This window comes from Procambarus clarkii, chromosome 10 (assembly GCF_040958095.1).
Source record: "Procambarus clarkii isolate CNS0578487 chromosome 10, FALCON_Pclarkii_2.0, whole genome shotgun sequence".
Lineage (NCBI taxonomy): Eukaryota > Metazoa > Arthropoda > Malacostraca > Decapoda > Cambaridae > Procambarus > Procambarus clarkii.
Genome location: NC_091159.1, coordinates 20,858,195 through 20,880,694, shown reverse-complemented (window position 1 = coordinate 20,880,694; position 22,500 = coordinate 20,858,195). Strand labels below are relative to the sequence as shown.

The 22,500-nt window shown below is 46.8% G+C and overlaps 1 protein-coding gene across 1 annotated transcript in view; it reads left to right on the top strand.

Annotated features, from left to right (window-relative positions):
• Positions 1 to 22,500, top strand: part of LOC123746750 (serine-rich adhesin for platelets) — a 393,680-nt gene that overhangs the window by 38,435 nt on the left and 332,745 nt on the right. Inside the window, exon 3 of the mRNA XM_069321683.1 lies at positions 2,300 to 2,464. Within this exon, the coding sequence (XP_069177784.1) occupies positions 2,300 to 2,464 (165 nt within the window). The remainder of the gene's footprint in view (positions 1 to 2,299; positions 2,465 to 22,500) is intronic.

Genomic DNA, 22,500 nt, shown 5'->3' with positions numbered 1-22,500 from the left:
AACCTAACAATGTGGTACACAACATGGTAACCTAACAATGTGGTACACAACATGGTACCCTAACAATGTGGTACACAACATGGTAACCTAACAATGTGGTACATAACATGGTACCCTAACTATGTGGTACACAACATGGTAACCTAACCATGTGGTACACAACATGGTACCCTAATCATGTGGTACACAACATGGTAACCTAACAATGTGGTACACAACATGGTAACCTAACAATGTGGTACACAACATGGTAACCTAACCATGTGGTACACAACATGGTAACCTAACAATGTGGTACACAACATGGTACCCCTAACAATGTGGTACACAACATGGTAACCTAACTATGTGGTACACAACATGGTAACCTAACCATGTGGTACACAACATGGTACCCTAATCATGTGGTACACAACATGGTAACCTAACCATGTGGTACACAACATGGTAACCTATCAATGTGGTACACAACATGGTAACCTAACCATGTGGTACACAACATGGTACCCTAACAATGTGGTACACAACATGGTACCCTAACAATGTGGTACACAACATGGTACCCTAACAATGTGGTACACAACATGGTAACCTAACCATGTGGTACACAACATGGTAACCTAACAATGTGGTACACAACATGGTACCCTAACAATGTGGTACACAACATGGTAACCTAACAATGTGGTACACAACATGGTAACCTAACAATGTGGTACACAACATGGTACCCTAACAATGTGGTACACAACATGGTACCCTAACAATGTGGTACACAACATGGTAACCTAACCATGTGGTACACAACATGGTCAGAGTTGTGTGGTAGTGAGTACGACATAACGAGGTACTGGGAAGTGAGAGGAAGCAGCTGTGGACTTGTATGGTACCAGTTCACAACAGGTTAATGACTCTTAACCCCCCTCCACACACAGGCTGTTGTTGTTGTTAAAGATTCGCTACTTGGAACCAAAAGTTCCAAGTAGCACGGGCTATGGTGAGCCCCTAGTTATACCCCTCACACACGTGTTATTCTGATCATAGGGTGATCAGTGGCCTGATTTATCCTCTCTCTGAGTTGACCTTATTGATATTAAATAAAGAATATTTATAATACTTGATACCTTTACCTGAATAAAGAATCTGAATCAGGTGTGAGCTCCGAACTGACCACGACGAGGCTGTTTATAAGAATAAGAACCAGGAGTTAAGTTTGAGAGCTGGCAAACAGTTTAATTAATGTAAAAACAGCGCTATGATTAATTAAAGATGTATAGGTTTCGTAAATACTTGACGATTGCTGGCACTATGTAACTACTTCCTCGTGCCATTAAGTGTCATTACAGGCTATTTCAAAACATACGGTACGCCGCGTTTTACTTAAAAAGGGAATTTAACAAAAATGATTAAAGTTTCGTATATCTGAATTACATTAATTAAACACCAAACTATTGAAAATAGGCGGCCGGCGGGTTCATGGTTATATCAATGTTATTATTAATAAGAGTTATTAGTTGAGTTATTTAGTCTGTGAGGAATGTGTGGATTTTGGTTTGGTCCCGGGTTGTGTGTTTCTATGCCAGCATACACGTGTGTGTATTCACCTAGTTGTATTCACCTAGTTGTGCTTGCAGGGGTTGAGCTCTGCTCTTTCGGCCCGCCTCTCAACTGTCAATCAACTGTTTCTAACTACTACTACTATTTCCACCCCCCCCACACACACACACATGTGTGTCCCTGTTGATTGACGGTTGAGAGGCGGGACCAAAGAGCCAGAGCTCAACCCCCGCAAGCACAACTAGGTGAGTACACACACACACACACACACTGGCCAATATCGGTGGAAACAATGTTCATGTAGCTGACCGAAGCCTCCAACAAAACTGAGAGCCACTGAACAAGCGTGTATTTAGACCTTGAGGAACTCTTACTTTACAATATCATGAATTTTGTACAGTTTAGGTAACAAAATAAACGCACTATTCAGTATCCTTCATTCAACGAATGTACGCCATTTCCCCACCATTTCCCAACAGACCGTTTTTCTAGTGTTATACATCCTGGCAGTCTTCTGCAGTTGTCACAACGTCACTAAAACGATGTACTAAATTGCCCGAACCTAACCGATAGACCCAAGGATAGAAAACGTAACCGCTCGTCAATTTAGCCAAGCACTATGATTTATAGTACAACATGACGCTGGGGTGGATTTTTTTTAACGTGGCAATACAGGTTGATGCATTTTCCCCATAATACATTAGACGTTTGATTGAGTTAATCACGAGAGTCGTTTCTACAGACTTGGGTGAGCTGCGGGTGGTGGTGTCGTCGCTGGAGGGGACGTTGTCGACCCAGTGCTCCCTGCTGGTGCGGGAGCTCAAGAAGAGGGACAAGCTGAGACAGCGACGCGACCAGCAGAACGATGTGGTCACCGCCATCCTCCACGCCCTCTCCCAGAAGCGCAGTGAGTCTTCCTCTTGTTGAAGTTGCGTAGACGGGGACCCGGGGGAGGGTTTGAGAGTATCGAGGCACGGGGTCCACGGGGGTCCACGGGGGTCCACAGGGGTCTGCTGGGGTCCAAGGGGGTCCACAGGGGTCTGCTGGGGTCCACCGGGGTCCGCCGGGGTCCGCCTGGGTCCGCCGGGGTCCACGAGGTCCACGGGATCCGCACGAAATCTTTTTACAGCTTCCAGGCACACTATTTATTCACAGAATTTAACGTAAACTCGCATTGTAATTTAAACAAACGTGTAATATACATTGTGAATGTGTTTAATTTTAGTTTATCGAGTGATTTACGAGTTAATTTATCTTTTGTGTATAAATATGTCAATGCAGTGATTGGCAGCTCTGAACATTTCATGTCATCAACGTGTGTATTTTGTTGCTGGGATTCTCACGCATGTTTGAGCTTATTTGTATTTGTTTTTGTTGCAATGACTTGTGTAGATGTATTTTTTGAATGAGATAATGACATGGAGATGTGTGTGTGTGCGACGTGACACTTAACAGCGAAGCCGAACCACCAGGAGAACAAGGTAAGTGCGCTGTCATATCGGCCACGTGTGAGGAATGTTTAGAATACGTTGTTTATACCCACGGTCGAAGGAAGATTTATTTCTGGATTTCCATGTAACTTCCTCCCGATTCTCTGAGGCGGATCTTGATAACTTTTACGTAGAAGTGCATCATGGCGGCAGCGACTCTTGTAATGATCTCGACGTGATACACACACACACACTCACACACACACACACACACACACACACACACACACACACACACACACACACACACACACACACGAAGGTTAATGTGTGTGTGTGTGTGTGTGTGTGTGTGTGTGTGTGTGTGTAGAGTTGTGGAGAAGTTACAAGGGCGCTCTTGGGAATGTTGTCGAGTATGGAGCGTCTTAACTGCCAGGGGGTTTGGTTGCTTGTTTGTCCTGCATTAAGCAAGTTATATTGCAGTGGCATCCGTGGGTTGGCTGCCTCTTGCACCTTCTACTCCGCTGCAAACTACGTGCTTTACCTGTTTACGAATTTATATAATTATATATATATATATATATATATATATATATATATATATATATATATATATATATATATATATATATATATATATATATATATATAATATGTGTGTGAGAGAGAGAGATCAATTATTCTAGCCCGAATTTTCTCTATTTTCTCTTATATTTTTCCTGAGAAGTTGAAAAATTAACTCTCCAAAGTTCATTTTCCCAATTTGCTTGATCTGATGCGTAAATATGCGTTTCGTTAACCCTTGTTAACATTATCAAAGGCAGAGTTCAAATGGTTACAAGTTGATTGATGATTGATGCAGATTAAGCCACCACAAGAGGTGGCACGGGCATGAATAGCCCGTAATTGGTAGATTTTTTAATTGAATGTGATATTTGGTCGTGAACACTGTTCTTGAAAACATATTTTCAATACAAGACATAAGTTTGACCCCATTTACGTTCACATATTTGTTTTTAAATGTGAGTATGAAGTAACTTAATTTGCTACGGCACATATGTAGGTTATACACATGTGTGGCAGTATAGGTGTGTACTCACCTATGTGGCAGTGAGTGCCCTTTACTGCCACACATTTTTGTAACATACACATGCGGTGTATGTGTGTACTTACCTAGCTGTGCTTGCGGGGGTTGAGCTCTGGCACTTTGGTCCCGCCTCTTGGACGGTTGAGAGGCGTGTGTGTGTGTGTGTGTGTGTGTGTGTGTGTGTGTGTGTGTGTACGCCTCTCACCTTGTCTGTATGTATACCGTGTCAGCAATTAACCAGGAGTTGAGTAATTTGAAAGCCCGCAGGAGGACGGGAAGGTGTGGCGACCAGTATGGTGACCTCTTCCTACACCAGCTGGCAACACTGTGTTCTCCCCGCTAATTCAACCATTAGTGGGTTCCTCCTTTTATTATGGACCTGCCTTTTTAATGTTATCTCTCTCTCTCTCTCTCTCTCTCTCTCTCTCTCAACATCAGCCATAACGACTCGTTATTAGCAATGTTATAACATTATAAAAGCCTTCGCAGCCTGTTCTGAAAGTGAAGATACAACTCTCGCTAATAATTATGGTACCAAGGAAAACATTTGTGCTCTAATGACGAGCTCTAAACATGCTAATGAATGTAAAGGGGTTAGTTTAGCGCGCGCGCGCGTGTGTGTGTGTGTGTTGTCTCTGTGTATGTTTGTATATATATGTAGAGAATGTGTATATGAATTGTATACATATACACGGTATATGCATATGTATAGTATGTGTTTAGAGTATGCGGGTACTCAGAGTATGCGCGTACGCAGAGTATGCGCGCACGCAGATTATGCACATACGCAGAGCCTGTACTCACGAGGCACATATATTTAGCGTGTGCGTGTCTTGTAGTGTTGCTATGGCCCAGCGGGCAGGGGTCCCCTGGCTGTAAGGGTTGGGTATATATATTGACAGGAGCCACGTACCATTTTGGAATACGCAGAGGGGGGGGGGGGGGTCATTGTAAGGGGAACACAAGTAACTTAATTAGTATAGATTTTTGTCCTCTGTAATCCCCCCCCTTGACAATATGCCATTGTTACCTGTATTTAACCTTTTACCCTCGGCGTAATTAGTCGATGTTAAACCGTGTCACCCTAAGCTCGGTGGGGGGGGGGGGGGGGATGGGACAAGGGGAATGGAATAGATGGATGGGAGAAGAGAGACGAGGTTCGTAGAGGTGGATGAGAAAGGGGGATAGATGTAGGGGAGCGCAGGGGGAGGGGATAGCTCAGGGGATAGACACATACCAGGAGAGAGAAATGAATTGCACTAGGGGGCAATTTTGGCTGTCTGTATGTTACTAATTTTATATATGTCGTTAAGTTACCAAGCAAACAGGAAGTGGTTTGGTGTAGGGCCTTAACAACCCCTGGAGGGTTGTTAACAACCCCTGGAGGTGAAGCATTTACAGAGGTGTAATTCAAACAGAGGTCGTCGGCGAAGCACTGTTCGAAAAAATGTTCGAACGTCATTAGTAGCGACGCGTGTGCAAAGTGCTAATGAACGAACAACAGGAAAGGTTTGGCGGGTATATTAACGATCGTTCGGCCTTTGTTTACCAGGCTGGCTTGGGAATAAGTTGGGTGTGGTCCTAGAAAGATCTAGAGCGTCTGGTCCGTTGCTTTAAACCGCTATAGAGCGCGCCGGGCGTCCTGCGTAACCCCAGCTTGGCTACGGGCTCGCCATAGCCTGTGCTATGTGGAACTTACTGTTCCAGGTAGAGCATCATAAACAACAACCACCTAGGCTTCAGGACGGGTGCGCCGCTGGTATGGGACCGGCCGGGTAGGAGGCGTGGAGCGTGTTCCCATTTGTGTATGTCAGGGACACAATGCCAGCTGAAATGAGTTGGTAAATCACGACGTTTAGGGCGAGCAACGCTGGAGAGGACCAGTGAACAGGACGTCCACTGTCTTCCTCCATTGATGACCAAACTGGCTACATTGATGACCAAACTGGCTACATTGATGACCAAACTGGCTACATTGATGACCAAACTGGCTACATTGATGACCAAACTGGCTACATTGATGACCAAACTGGCCACATTGATGACCAAACTGGCCACATTGATGACCAAACTGGCCACATTGATGACCAAACTGGCTACATTGATGACCAAACTGGCTACATTGATGACCAAACTGGCTACATTGATGACCAAACTGGCTACATTGATGACCAAACTGGCTACATTGATGACCAAACTGGCTACATTGATGACCAAACTGGCTACATTGATGACCAAACTGGCCACATTGATGACCAAACTGGCCACATTGATGACCAAACTGGCCACATTGATGACCAAACTGGCCACATTGATGACCAAACTGGCCACATTGATGACCAAACTGGCCACATTGATGACCAAACTGGCCACATTGATGATCAAACTGGCCACATTGATGACCAAACTGGCCACATTGATGACCAAACTGGCTACATTGATGACCAATTGGCCACATTGATGACCAAACTGGCCACATTGATGACCAAATTGGCCACATTGCTGGGATGGTTGGCAAGACAGTGTCATTAACGTTGACGACATTGTTGTTTCCTCTGTAGCTTCAGGGACATGACACACATTTATATGGCGCAGATCTCGATGCATTAATGTCACGGTGTGGCATCAACAGGTGTGTGGAGACTCCTCAAACAATGTGTACAATGGCCTCCTTGTTTGTACCTGTTTGGTGATTTATTTACTGAAACGTGTGTACTCACCTAATTGTACTCACCTAATTGTGCTTGCGGGGGTTGAGCTCTGGCTCTTTGGTCCCGCCTCTCAACCGTCAATCAACTGGTGTACAGATTCCTGAGCCTATTGGGCTCTATCATATCTACACTTGAAACCGTGAATGGAGTCAGCCTCCACCACATCACTTCCTAATGCATTCCATTTGCTAACTACTCTGACACTGAAAAAGTTCTTTCTAACGTCTCTGTGGCTCATTTGGGTACTCAGCTTCCACCTGTGTCCCCTTGTTCGCGTCCCACCAGTGTTGAAAAGTTCGTCCTTGTTTACCCGGTCGATTCCCCTGAGGATTTTGTAGGTTGTGATCATGTCCCCCCTTACTCTTCTGTCTTCCAGTGTCGTGAGGTGCATTTCCCGCAGCCTTTCCTCATAACTCATGCCTCTTAGTTCTGGGACTAGTCTAGTAGCATACCTTTGGACTTTTTCCAGCTTCGTCTTGTGCTTGACAAGGTACGGGCTCCATGCTGGGGCCGCATACTCCAGGATTGGTCTTACATATGTGGTGTACAAGATTCTGAATGATTCCTTACACAGGTTCCTGAACGCCGTTCTGATGTTAGCCAGCCTCGCATATGCCGCAGACGTTATTCTCTTTATGTGGGCTTCAGGAGACAGGTTTGGTGTGATATCAACTCCTAGATCTTTCTCTCTGTCTGTTTCATTAAGTACTTCATCTCCTATTCTGTATCCTGTGCCTGGCCTCCTGTTTCCACTGCCTAGTTTCATTACTTTGCATTTACTCGGGTTGAACTTCAACAGCCATTTGTTGGACCATTCACTCAGTCTATCCAGGTCATCTTGTAGCCTCCTACTATCATCCTCTGTTTCAATCCTCCTCATAATTTTTGCATCGTCGGCAAACATTGAGAGGAACGAATCTATACCCTCTGGGAGATCATTTACATATACCAGAAACAGTATAGGTCCAAGGACTGACCCCTGCGGGACTCCACTTGTGACGTCTCGCCAATCTGAGACCTCACCCCTCACACAGACTCGTTGTCTCCTGTTGCTTAGGTATTCCTCTATCCACCGGAGTACCTTCCCTCTCACTCCAGCCTGCATCTCCAACTTTCGCACTAGCCTCTTGTGTGGCACTGTATCAAAGGCTTTCTGACAATCCAAAAATATGCAGTCTGCCCACCCTTCTCTTTCTTGCCTTATTTTTGTTGCCTGGTCGTAGAATTCAAGTAACCCTGTGAGGCAGGACCTGCCATCCCTGAACCCATGTTGATGCTGTGTTACAAAGTTCCTTCGCTCCAGATGCTCCACTAGTTTTTTTCGCACAATCTTCTCCATCAGCTTGCATGGTATGCAGGTTAGGGACACTGGCCTGTAGTTCAGTGCCTCCTGTCTATCCCCTTTCTTGTATATCGGGACTACGTTAGCTGCTTTCCAAGTATCTGGCAGTTCCCCTGTTGCCAGTGATTTGTTATACACTATGGAGAGTGGTAGGCTCAGTTCTCTTGCTCCTTCCTTTAGAACCCAAGGGGAGATTCCATCTGGGCCTATAGCCTTCGTCACGTCCAACTCTAGTAAACACTTCCTTACTTCCCCACTGGTAATCTCAAACTCTTCCAGTGGTTCCTGGTTAGCTATTCCCTCACTTACCTCTGGAATTTCTCCTTGTTCTAAGGTGAAGACCTCCTGGAATTTCTTATTCAATTCCTCACACACTTCCTTGTCATTTGTAGTGAATCCTTCCGCCCCTATCCTTAATCTCATAACCTGTTCCTTTACTGTTGTTTTTCTCCTAATGTGGCTATGCAACAATTTAGGCTGAGTCTTTGCCTTGCTTGCGATGTCATTTTCGTATTGTCTTTCTGCCTCTCTTCTCATCCTGACATATTCATTCCTGGCATTCTGGTATCTTTCTCTGCTCTCCAGTGTCCTGTTATTCCTATAGTTTCTCCATGCCCTTTTACTTTGCTGCTTAGCTAGCCTACATCTTTGATTAAACCATGGGTTTCTCATCTTCATTTCTCTGTTTTCCTTTTGGACTGGGACAAACTTGTTTGCTGCGTCCTTGCACTTCTGCGTGATGTAATCCATCATATCTTGGGCCGTCTTTCCCCTGAGCTCTGTTTCCCATGCTATATCTGTTAGGAATTTTCTTATCCCCTCATAGTTTCCCTTTCGGTATGCTAACCTTTTGGTTTCGGTATCCCTCCTCGAGTTCAATAACCCTTCTTCAATCAAGTACTCAAACACCAGTACACTGTGGTCGCTCATTCCTACTGGGTCCTCAAAACCGATTTCTCTTATGTCGGAGTCGTTCAGAGTGAAGACTAGGTCGAGTCTCGCTGGTTGGTCATTGCCTCTCATCCTTGTGGGTTCTCCGACATGCTGCGTTAAAAAGTTGCTTGTCACCACCTCCAATAGTTTGGCTCTCCACGTATCCTCGCCTCCATGCGGTTCCTTGTTCTCCCAGTCAATCTTTCCGTGATTGAAGTCGCCCATGATGAGCAGGTGGGATCTATTTCTACAGGCAGCAGAGGCTGCCCTCTCAATTATAGTGTTAACTGCCTTGTTGTTGTTTTCATACTCTTGACTGGGTCTCCTGTCATTTGGTGGAGGGTTGTATATTACTGCTACTACTATTCTTGGTCCTCCCATTGTTATGGTGCCTGCTATGTAGTCTCTGAACTCCTCACAGCCCGGGATGGCCATCTCCTTAAAACTCCATTCCCTTCTCATGAGTAGGGCCACTCCGCCTCCTCCTCTACCTTCCCTCTCTTTCCTTATTACTGTATACTCCTGGGGAAACACGGCATTCGTTATGATTCCAGAGAGTTTTGTTTCAGTGAGTCCGATTACATCTGGGTTAACTTCTTGTGCTCTTTCCCTTAGTTCACTTGTCTTGCTTGTGATCCCATCTATGTTCGAGTACATCACCCTGAAACTGACTCTCTTCTGCTTCTTTTCTGGGGGGGACCTTTGGGATCTGGGGTGAGTGGGAGCTGGGGGGACCTGGCACGTGTGTGTGTGTGTGTGTGTGTGTGTGTGTGTGTGTGTGTGTGTGTGTGTGTGTGAGTGAGTGAGTGTGTGTGTGTGTGTTATTTATATTTACTATGTGTGCAGGATAGAGCTATTTTAGCTCTTGGACCCCGCCTTTCTAATGCGGTCTAATGCAATAATGTGTGCGTGTATGTGTGCACGCGTTCGCTTGACAGATAAGAAATATCAGTGTTAAAGTGTAACTTTTCCCATAAATAATAGACGAGGGCAACCATTGAGGGCTGTCAAGGTAATGGAGCTGGACCAGGTGACACGTACAATCTATACCTTGCTCCCACACTCAGTCTTGCTGGATGGGGTCCCCGGCGGTGCCCGGGTAAGAACAACAGGTCTGGAGTCAGTACATTAGACAGCCGACGGTAATAAGAGCCGGGTCCAAGAGCTAACAGCTCAACTCTGCAATCACAAATAGTAAATAAATAAATACTGTGGTGATGCAGCAGCAGACACCTACAGCGACTACAGCTGGGTGATGGAGCAGATGTTTGGCCCTTGGCTGCTGTTGCTGCTGCTGCTGCTGCTACTGTTGCTGCTGCTGCTGCTACTGTTGCTGCTGCTGCTGCTGCTGCTGCTGCTGCTGCTACTGCTGCTGCTACTGTTGCTGCTGCTGCTGCTGTTGCTGCTGCTGCTGCTGCTGTTGCTGCTGCTGCTGCTGCTGCTGCTGCTGCTGCTGCTGCTGCTGCTGCTGCTGCTGCTGCTGCTGCTGCCTTCAGAGTGGCTACAGTAAAAATGAACACAGAACCGTGGATACATATACGTATATCTTTAATAATCAAATAACCTGGTGCGTTTATATATGTATATATGGAAATGAAGAGTTGTATACATCTTTCATTTTCCATATGTATAAATTATATATATAATACTGTATATACATGTATACACATGGAATGGGGGAAGATGATACACATATATACACGGAAAATACTGAAAATGTATTCATATTCTGGCATGTGTGTGTGAGGTCAGAGCGTCAGTAACATGTCTCATTCACATCTGTATGAGTCTTATTATGGTGTCCTCGTCTGTGAGTCACTAATGGTGTCCTCGTCTGTGAGTCACTCATTATGGTGTCCTCGTCTGTGAGTCACTCATTATGGTGTCCTCATCTGTGAGTCACTCATTATGGTGTCCTCATCTGTGAGTCACTCATTATGGTGTCCTCGTCTGTGAGTCACTCATTATGGTGTCCTCATCTGTGAGTCACTCATTATGGTGTCCTCGTCTGTCACTCATTATGGTGTCCTCGTCTGTGAGTCACTCATTATGGTGTCCTCGTCTGTGAGTCACTCATTATGGTGTCCTCGTCTGTGAGTCACTCATTATGGTGTCCTCATCTGTGAGTCACTCATTATAGTGTCCTCGTCTGTGAGTCACTCATTATAGTGTCCTCGTCTGTGAGTCACTCATTATAGTGTCCTCGTCTGTGAGTCACTCATCATAGTGTCCTCGTCTGTGAGTCACTCATTATGGTGTCCTCGTCTGTGAGTCACTCATTATGGTGTCCTCGTCTGTGAGTCACTCATTATGGTGTCCTCGTCTGTGAGTCACTCATTATAGTGTCCTCATCTGTGAGTCACTCATTATGGTGTTCTCATCTGTGAGTCACTCATTATGGTGTCCTCATCTGTGAGTCACTCATCATGGTGTCCTCGTCTGTGAGTCACTCATTATGGTGTCCTCGTCTGTGAGTCACTCATTATGGTGTCCTCGTCTGTGAGTCACTCATTATGGTGTCCTCGTCTGTGAGTCACTCATTATAGTGTCCTCGTCTGTGAGTCACTCATTATAGTGTCCTCGTCTGTGAGTCACTCATTATAGTGTCCTCGTCTGTGAGTCACTCATTATGGTGTCCTCGTCTGTGAGTCACTCATTATGGTGTCCTCGTCTGTGAGTCACTCATTATGGTGTCCTCGTCTGTGAGTCACTCATTATAGTGTCCTCGTCTGTGAGTCACTCATTATAGTGTCCTCGTCTGTGAGTCACTCATTATGGTGTCCTCGTCTGTGAGTCACTCATTATGGTGTCCTCGTCTGTGAGTCACTCATTATGGTGTCCTCGTCTGTGAGTCACTCATTATAGTGTCCTCGTCTGTGAGTCACTCATTATAGTGTCCTCGTCTGTGAGTCACTCATTATAGTGTCCTCGTCTGTGAGTCACTCATCATAGTGTCCTCGTCTGTGAGTCACTCATTATGGTGTCCTCGTCTGTGAGTCACTCATTATGGTGTCCTCGTCTGTGAGTCACTCATTATGGTGTCCTCGTCTGTGAGTCACTCATTATAGTGTCCTCATCTGTGAGTCACTCATTATAGTGTCCTCGTCTGTGAGTCACTCATCATAGTGTCCTCGTCTGTGAGTCACTCATTATGGTGTCCTCGTCTGTGAGTCACTCATCATAGTGTCCTCATCTGTGATTCATCACAAGACAGCGAGTCAGTGTGAGGGGTGAGGTCTCAGATTGGCGAGACGTTACAAGTGGAGTCCCGCAGGGGTCAGTCCTTGGACCTATACTGTTTCTTATATATATATGTAAATGATCTCCCAGAGGGTATAGACTCGTTTCTCTCATTGTTTGCTGATGACGTAAAATTATGAGGAGGATTGAAACAGAGGATGATAGTAGGAGGCTACAAGATGACCTAGACTGAGTGAATGGTCCAACAAATGGCTGCTAAAGTTCATTCCGAGTAAATGCAAAGTAATGAAACTAGGTGGTGGAGACAGGAAACCAGACGCAGGATACAGAATAGGAGATGAAGTACTTCATGAAACGAACAGAGAGAAAGATCTAGGAGTTGATATCACACCAAACCTGTCTCCTGAAGCCCACATAAAGAGAATAACATCTGCGGCATATGCGAGGCTGGCTAACATCAGAACAGCGTTCAGGAACCTGTGTAAGGAATCATTCAGAATCTTGTACACCACATATGTAAGACCAATCCTGGAGTATGCGGCCCCAGCATGGAGCCCGTACCTTGTCAAGCACAAGACGAAGCTGGAAAAAGTTCAGATGTATGCCACTAGACTAGTCCCAGAACTAAGAGGCTTGAGTTACGAGGAAAGGCTGCGTGAAATACAACTCACGACACTGGAAGACAGAATAGTAAGGGGAGACATGATCACTACCTACAAAATCCTCAGGGGAATTGACAGGGTAGATAAAGATAACTGTTTAACACTGGTGGTTCGCGAACAAGGGGACACAGGTAGAGACTGAGTACCCAAATGAGCCACAGGGACGTTAGAAAGAACTTTTTCAGTGTCAGAGTAGTTAACAGATGAAATGCATTAGGCAGTGATGTGGTGGAGGCTGACTCTGGACACAGTTTCAAATGTAGATATGATAGAGCCCAGTAGGCTCAGGAACCTGTACACCAGTTGATTGACAGTTGAGAGGCGGGACCAAAGAGCCAGAGCTCAACCCCCGCAAGCACAAATAGGCGAGTACACACACACACACCTGCGCACCACCACCGCCGCCAGCATCTAGAACAGGTGTTGTGGTGCTAGGCTCATGTGCCGTGTGCGTAGTTGTGCAGTCTTGTACGCCTCACGTGTGTGTTACTGTGCATTCAGACACATGTACGTTTACTGGTGCACGTACTCATGTACATATATGCCTACCCATACCTATGTACACATACTCGTGTACACATACTGATATACAGGTACACATGTACACTTAATCTTACTCATGTACATATCTAGTGCCTAGTTTCTTCACTCTATAAAGCATATCTTTATAGATATCGACTTGAGAATGGTCCAGGACGGACCGAAACGTCGTCGTCCCTTCACTTTCTAGTGCGTGGTTTGGTCAACATATTCCAGCCTCGTTATTGTGACTCCTCGTCTGCAAAGCAATTTTTGTATATTATTCGCAGTGTAAATAAGGTTTGCACTTTGCTCCGTGTACGGCATCCTTGGGAAAAAATCCCAGCTCCTGGCGATAGACAACATATAAGTTCTGTCCAGTATTTTCATGTTGTTTAAACTGGAGAATCTCTGTGGCTAAATCTCTTCTTGTTTGAAACTCCAGTTGAAATCGAAGAGTTTATATAGGAGTGGTGAAGCGTACTTATGACTGCTAGCCAGGGGGTAGAAATAGCCTAAGCTACTCTATCCCTTTGAGATGTATTTTTTTTTCTTGTCTCAATAAACTTACTTGAACTTGACTGCTAGCCATTCAGTTACAATTATTTTATTATTCCGTTGTTTCATTTAAGTTCCTCACTTGGGTTAGGTTAGATTATCAAGTATATAATCTTTACCGGTTTTGTCCAAATTCAATAATGCCAAAGTCGACAGTGACGGTCCGTCGTCGTCGTCGTTTTGGCCACATCGTTACCGTAGGTACTTTCATTTTAGGAGGGTGAGGTGAGTGTGAAGCGTGTACACAGGCAGCTGTGTGGAGCCAGGCCCTTGTTGACGACGAACACGTTAATGGATGTGTGGATGAAGTCATCAAATGTAAGGTTTAAGCGCGTGGTGTCACTGGTGACGTGGCCAGATATACACAATAACTACTACAACTACATTCCATTTATTAACTACAGAGTAGTTAATAAATGGAATGGCAGGCAGCCAATGGAATGGAATGGCAGCCTCCACCACATCACTAGGAAGTGATGTGGTGGAGGCTGACTCCATACACAGTTTCAAATGTAGATATGATAGAGCCCAGTAGGCTCAGCAATCTGTACACCAGTTTATTGACGGTTGAGAGGCGGGACTAAAGAGACAAAGCTCAACCCCCGCAAGAACAACTAGGTGAGTACAATCAGAGCCAGCTTCCAAAGCTGTTCTTCTACGACTCACAAGGTCGAAGGAAAGAGTCTTGAGCAACAAAACTGCCAGAAAGATGACCTCTAGCAACACTGGACATAAGGTACAACTCGCTAATTACCTCAAGAGTTAGGAAGACCGCCAACTTGCTGGGGAGGAACCCTCCCAGCACCGACAACAGGGCCTTGGAGCTGACAGTCAGGGCCTTGACTGTCAGCTCTCTGTAGACACTGTACACAAACAATTAGGCTCCAGTACAAACATTACCGACTCGGCACAACCAGACCCTCACCATACCTGGAGGTTCTTCCGGGGCTTAACGTCCCCGCGGCCCGGTCGTCCACCAGGCCTCCTGGTTTGGAGCCATGCTGACCATAACACTGAAATAAACAACATGTAGCGATAATAAAAGGCAATCATATCTAGGTTTGTCCCCCCCCCCATTCAACACGATAACGAGTAAATTGCCTATTAGCGACCCTCCGCCGCTCCCCCCCACACCCCACACTGCCCCAGCTGGCCAATGAGAGTACAGGACAACACCAACCGTGCTTCTTGATTGGTTAACTGCCCCGTCTCTCACCACACTCGTACGGAGTATAGGCCTGTTTTACTGTGTTGGTATTTGTTCTCGAAACGTGGCAGGCCTATAGTACAGGATCAACACCAGTTGTGGAGAATAGTTACAAATGTCCTACCCTAGTAGGGTATTTCCCTATGAGATTTAGGGAAAATTCATGGCAGATCAATGGCCTAAATGTTTCGATCTTATTAATCACATACCTCCGAACACGGACTGTATCCAAAATATACGGATATATACTGTATATAATATATAATACATACGTGAACAATAGACGCATACAGACAGGGGGAAGTGAAGGTTGGATGAAGTATATAAGCTAAAACAAACACAGAAACCACACATACACTGTGTATGTATTTGTGTTCCTCTGTGTATGTGTGTATGTGAGTCCTGCTCTTCCTTCCACCGTGTGCGTCTGGTCTATATATATATATATATATATATATATATATATATATATATATATATATATATATATATATATATATATATATATATATATATGTCGTACCTAGTAGCCAGAACGCACTTTTCAGCCTATTATGCAAGGCCCGATTTGCCTAATAAGCCAAGTTTTCCTGAATTAATATATTTTCTCTAATTTTTTTCTTATGAAATGATAAAGCTACCCATTTCATTACGTATGAGGTAAATTTTTTTTTATTGGAGTTAAAATTAACGTAGATATATGACCAAACCTAACCAACCCTACCTAACCTAACCTAACCTATCTTTATAGGTTAGGTTTGGTTAGGTAGCCGAAAAAGATAGGTTAGGTTAGGTTAGGTAGGTTAGGTAGTCGAATAACAATTAATTCATTAAAACTTGGCTTATTAGGCAAATCGGGCCTTGCATAGTAGGCATAGAAGTGCGTTCTGGCTACTAGGTACGACATATATATATATATATATATATATATATATATATATATATATATTATATATATATATATATATATAATATATATATATATATATATATATATATATATGCACTCTGATAAGAATTCCACAAAACTAGTGGGTGTAAGTGCATGAAATTACAGAGCCGTGTGAATAGGTGTTTTGGTGGTGGGGGAGGTCCTGGATGGTGGTAGGGGAGGTCCTGGGTGATGGCGGGGGAGGTCCTGGGTGGTGGCGGGGGAGGTCCTGGGTGGTGGCGGGGGAGGTCCTGGGTGGTGGCGGGGGAGGTCCTGGGTTGTGGCGGGGGAGGTCCTGGGTGGTGGCGGGGGAGGTCCTGGGTGGTGGCGGGGGAGGTCCTGGGTGGTGGTGGGGGAGGTCCTGGGTGGTGGTGGGGGAGGTCCTGGGTGGTGGTGGGGGAGGTCCTGGGTGGTGGTGGGGGAGGTCCTGGGTGGTGGTGGGGGAGGTCCTGGGTGGTGGCGGGGGAGGTCCTGGGTGGTGGCGGGGGAGGTCCTGGGTGGTGGCGGGGGAGGACCTGGGTGGTGGCGGGGGAGGTCCTGGGTGATGGTGGGGGAGGTCCTGGGTGGCGGTGGGGGAGGTCCTGGGAGGCGGTGGGGGAGGACCTGGGTGGCGGTGGGGGAGGACCTGGGTGGCGATGGGGGAGGACCTGGGTGGCGGTGGGGGAGGTCCTGGGAGGCGGTGGGGGGAGGTCCTGGGAGGCGGTGGGGGAGGACCTGGGTGGCGGTGGGGGAGGACCTGGGTGGCGATGGGGGAGGACCTGGGTGGCGGTGGGGGAGGTCCTGGGAGGCGGTGGGGGAGGTCCTGGGAGGCGGTGGGGGAGGTCCTGGGAGGCGGTGGGGGAGGACCTGGGTGGCGGTGGGGGAGGTCCTGGGAGGCGGTGGGGGAGGACCTGGGTGGCGGTGGGGGAGGTCCTGGGAGGCGGTGGGGGAGGACCTGGGTGGCGGTGGGGGAGATCCTGGGAGGCGGTGGGGGAGGACCTGGGTGGCGGTGGGGGAGGTCCTGGGTGACGGTGGGGGAGGTCCTGGGTGGTGGTGGGGGAGGTCCTGGGTGGTGGCGGGGGAGGACCTGGGTGGTGGCGGGGAAGGACCTGGGTGGTGGCGGGGGAGGTCCTGGGTGATGGTGGTGGAGGACCTGGGTGGTGGTGGTGGAGGACCTGGGTGATGGTGGGGGAGGACCTGGGTGGTGGTGGGGGAGGACTTGTGGTGGCGGGGGAGGTCCTGGGTGGTGGGGGAAATGAGCGTTGGAGCAGCAAGAATGATTGTGCCGCCAAATGCTCCAGATATCACACTTGGCTGCTTGCAGAAGTCGGCGGGCCGGCGGCGCGGGGGGGGGGGGGGGGGGGGGAAGGGCACGAACCAGCCCCCACTCGGGCACGTCGAGTTCTACCATTTAATGGTAGAACTGATACCCTTACCCATTTGTTGTGTTTAAAGTAACACGGACCGGGGTGACTGCTACGTTACATTTGGTCTTGTGTACTTCTCCCATTATTGTCTGGTAATGTGTACTAAGGTACATGATAGCACACATGGTTTGGTGCGGTATAACTTGTAACTCGGAGTAAGTACACGAAAGCCGTGTGAGTGTACTCACCTATTTGTGCTCACCTATTTGTGCTTGTGGGGGTTGAGCTTTGGCTCTTTGGTCCCGCCTCTCAACCGTCAATCAACTGGTGTACAGATTCTGGATTGGAATTGTTATTTGTTCTCGAAACGTGGCAGGCCTATAGTACAGGATCAAGACTAGTTGTGGAGAATTAGTTACAAATGTCCTACCCTAGTAGGGTGTTTCCCTATGAAATATCTTTGCGTGTGTGTGTTTCTTTTAATGACTTATGCCCACTCATCGCTTGTTTCTAAGGTGACTCAAGGATACTGGGCATGTGTGGCTTGCTTGGTAAGAAAACAAGTCTGGTACATTTGAGGTCCCAGTTCCAATCTCCAGTGATCCAAGTGGTGGTGGTGGGGGAGGTAACTGTAATCCACTGTAACTATCCTTGTAACTATATAAGGATAGTTACAGTGGCATGTGTGTGTGTGTAGACGTGTTTCATAATGCCAAGGTACAGTGCCTTGTGGCTCCCTTGCATATGGTAAGTAAATGAGCTTGACAGTGCCCAAAACTGATGGCACTATACAATGAACTGATGGATGTTGTTCCCTGCCTGTCCCTATACCTGGTTGATACGTGGTTGATACCTGGTTGATGGGGTTCTGGGAGTTCTTCTACTCCCCAAGCCCGGCCCGAGGCTAGGCTTGACTTGTGAGAGTTTGGTCCACCAGGCTGTTGCTGGCAGCGGCTATATCTTTATTTTCTGTCCATAAATTGTGTTTATTGGTGTGGCAAGTTGCTGCTGCTGCCTGGTGCTTGTTTAGTCTAGCACCGCACTTGTTGGGGGTTGACCCTCGTGCTTGTCAATACTCTCATTTTAACCTTTGGCCTGGAGACGCTTTCATCCTTTTCAAGCACATTTAATAGATCCATTCACTATAGTCAGGAGACTTGACTGGGACGGTGGAGCTCAAGGCCTGATATATATCTCTCTCTCCTCTCTCTCTCTCTCTCTCTCACTCTCTCTCTCTCTCTCTCTCTCTCTCTCTCTCTCTCTCTCTCTCTCTCTCTCTCTCTCTAAAACTCACTCACTCACTCACTCACTCACAGACTGGTATGTACCCCTCTCTGGTCAATTACTCAGGTGTACAGTGCGAGGTAAAATATTATCAAATTCTTGTATAGGATATCATATATTTAAAATCTCATAGTGGCTCATTTAGGTAGAGGTAACACTTAAAGGATCTCGTGACACGCACGCACGCACGCGCACGCACGCGCACGCACGCGCACGCCTACGTACGTATGCACGCACGCACACGCAAAAACGCACACACATAGGCACACACAAACGTCCAGTCAGGGAAGAAAGGATTAACACCTATTCTGGAAAGAGCCAAGCCCCTACTATACCCCACCTCCTCTCTTACCCCCCATCTGACCTGACCTGACCTGGTCGCCACCACCGCCCCCCCCCGCCCCCAAGTCCCCCGCATCCCCCTTACACATACTCTCCCCCTCTCTCTCCTCTCTCTCTCTCTCTCCCACTTTCTCCTCTCTATCTCTTTATCTCTCTCCCTCTCTTTATCTCTCTCTCTCTCACTCTCTCTCTCTCTCTCTTATCTCTCTTATCTCTCTCCCTCCCTCCCTCTCTCTATCTCTCTCTCTCTCTCTCTTTTCTCTCTCTCCCTCCCTCCCTCTCTCTATCTCTCTCTCTCTCTCTCTCTCTCTCTCTCTCTCTCTCTCTCCCTCCCTCCCTCCCTCCCTCTCTCTCTCTCTCTCTCTCTCTCTCTCTCTCTCTCTCTCTCTCTCTCTCTCTCTCTCTCTCTCTCTCTCCCTCTCCCTCCCTCCCTCCCTCCCTCCCTCCCTCCCCCTCTCTCTCTCTCTCTCTCTCTCTCTCTCTCTCTCTCTCTCTCTCTCTCTCTCTCTTTTATCTCTCTCTCTCTCTCTCTCTCTCTCTCTCTCTCTCTCTCTCTCTCTCTCTCTCTCTCTTTTATCTCTCTCTCTCTCTCTCTCTCTCTCTCTCTCTCTCTCTCTCTCTCTCTCTCTCTCTCTCTCTCTCTCTCTCTCTCTCTCTCTTTTATCTCTCTCTCTCTCTCTCTCTCTCTCTCTCTCTCTCTCTCTCTCTCTCTCTCTCTCTCTCTCTCTCTCTCTCTCTCTCTCTCTCTTTTATCTCTCTCTCTCTCTCTCTCTCTCTTATCTCTCTCCCTCCCTCCCTCTCTCTATCTCTCTCTCTCTCTCTCTTTTCTCTCTCTCCCTCCCTCTCTCTCTCTCTCTCTCTCTCTCTCTCTCTCTCTCTCTCTCTCTCTCTCTCTCTCTCTCTCTCTCTCTCTCTCTCTCTCTCTCTTCTTTTATCTCTCTCTCTCTCTCTCTCTCTTTTATCTCTCTCTCTTTTATCTCTCTCTCTCTCTCTCTCTTTTATCTCTCTCTCTCTCTCTCTTTTATCTCTCTCTCTCTCTCTCTCTCTCTCTCTTTTATCTCTCTCTCTCTCTCTCTTTTATCTCTCTCTCTCTCTCTCTCTCTCTCCCCCTCTCTGTCTCTCTGTCTCTCTCTCTCTCTCTCTCTCTCTCTCTCTCTCTCTCTCTCTCTCTCTCTCTCTCTCTCTCTCTCTCTCTCTCTCTGTCTCTCTGTCTCTCTCTCTGTCTGTCTCTCTCTCTGTCTGTCTGTCTCTCTCTCTCTCTCTCTCTCTCTCTCTCTCTCTCTCTCTCTCTCTCTCTCTCTCTCTCTCTCTCTCTCTCTCTCTCTCCCTCTATCTCTCTCTCTCTCTCCTTCTCTATCTCTCTCTCTCTCTCCCCCACCCCGCTCTGCCCTTCTGACGAATCCTATCACGGCACAACTAGGAACAGGGTCAAGCATGACAGCCAGAAGCAACAGGGGAACAGGGAAAAGTTCAGGCGACGAAATGAAGGAAATGTTCGCCCAGTTTCTGGAGGACATCAAGAGTGAGATGCAGGAAATGATGCAGGAAATGAAGAATGAAATAAGCAACCTAAAAAGAGAGCTGACAGCAGCAAAGGAGGAGATTAGAGCCCTCAAAGAGAACAGTATCGATGCCGAGACTCAGATAATCACCCAGGGAGGTGGTGGTAATAGTACTTTGGAAGAGAATGCCACATTAAAAGCAACATTTGCAGAAATGCTAAAAAAAAAAGAACTCTGAAGTAATGTCTGCAGTGATGGAGGTAGCCATGAAAGCAGCCACCTCACAGGAAGTGGCACGCTCCACTACCCAGCTGCTGGAAAGGAAAAGAGCTGTGGTAGCTGTAGGTATTAAAGAGCAGGAAGGCTCTAATAGGAAAGAGTGGAATGATAAGGACAAAGTGGCACTGAATGAAATACTGAGGGCACTAGACATGAAAGGGGCTGAGCATAGCATTGAGAAGGTTTTCAGGTTAGGCTGGTACAAAAAAGACCGAGACCGTGTGTTAAAGATAGTGTTTTCAAACGAGAACACAAAGGACACGATTCTAACAAGGAAAAGCCACCTGCAACATGTGGGAGATTTCAAAAAAGTATTCCTCCAGAGGGACATGATGAGGGAGGAGAGGGCCATGGCGGCAGAAGCAAGGAAGAAGCGCAGGGCGAGAGGGGAAAACCAGGAAACCACAGCTCCCAACACATCACCCCCAGAGGCGAGGGGGGAACCCACAACCAGCTACCCAGTAACACGAGCGGGGAGGGCAACCCCACCACCCTCCTCTGCATAGAAAACCCCCCTTTCCTTCCTGTCCTCCTGCCCCGTTCACCCCATACCCTCCCTGTCCTTCCCCCTTCACTTGACCCCCCACCCCTCATCCCAGTATCCTCTGCAACCCTGGCATCCACCTCACAAATCCTCACACCCATGGCACAGCTTCCTCCACCAGCAGAACATTCACCAAGGAGGAGATTTGAGAAGGGACAGAAGAAAGTGAGCCTCAAGGCAATGTACACTAACATAGATGGTATTACAAATAAGGCAAATGAACTTGAAGAATGGGTACTAGAGGAAAACCCAGACATAATAGCTCTCACAGAAACAAAGCTGATGAAAACAATAACAAATGCAGTGTTCCCACAGGACTATTATGTTATGAGGAAAGAGAGAGAAGGAAGAGGTGGTGGTGGTGTAGCTCTGCTGGTAAGAAAAGGCTATGATTTTGAGTTGGTTGTTCAGGGATGTGAAGGTTTCAGTGACTACATAATAGGAACAATAACAACTGGAGGGCAAAAAATTATAGTCGTAGTCATATATAATCCACCACCAAATGACAGAAGACCCAGACAGGAATATGATAGAAACAACATGGCAACCATTAACATAATAGAAAGAGCAGCTTCTGTTGCTAGCAGGAATGGATCTGGACTACTAATCATGAGGAGACTTCAACCATGGGAAGATAGATTGGGAGAACAGAGACCCGCATGGAGGACCAGAAACATGGAGAGCTAAGCTGCTGGACGTGGCAACAAGAAACTTTCTAAGCCAGCACATCAAAGAACCAACAAGAATGAGAGGAGAAGATGAACCAGCAATGCTTGATCTGATATTTACCCTAAATGAGTGGGATATAAGGGAAGTCAAGATGGAAGCACCCTTGGGAATGAGTGATCACAGTGTACTGAACTTTGAGTACCTGGTAGAGCTAGGAATTATCCCCCCCGAAAAAGAACTAGGAAACAAAAGGCTGGCATACCGAAAGGGAAATTATGAGGAGATGAGAAGCTTCCTAAGGGAAATACCTTGGGACAGAGTCCTCAGAGCTAAGTCTGTACAAGATATGATGGACTATGTCACCCAAAAGTGTCAGGAGGCAGTAAGCAGATACAT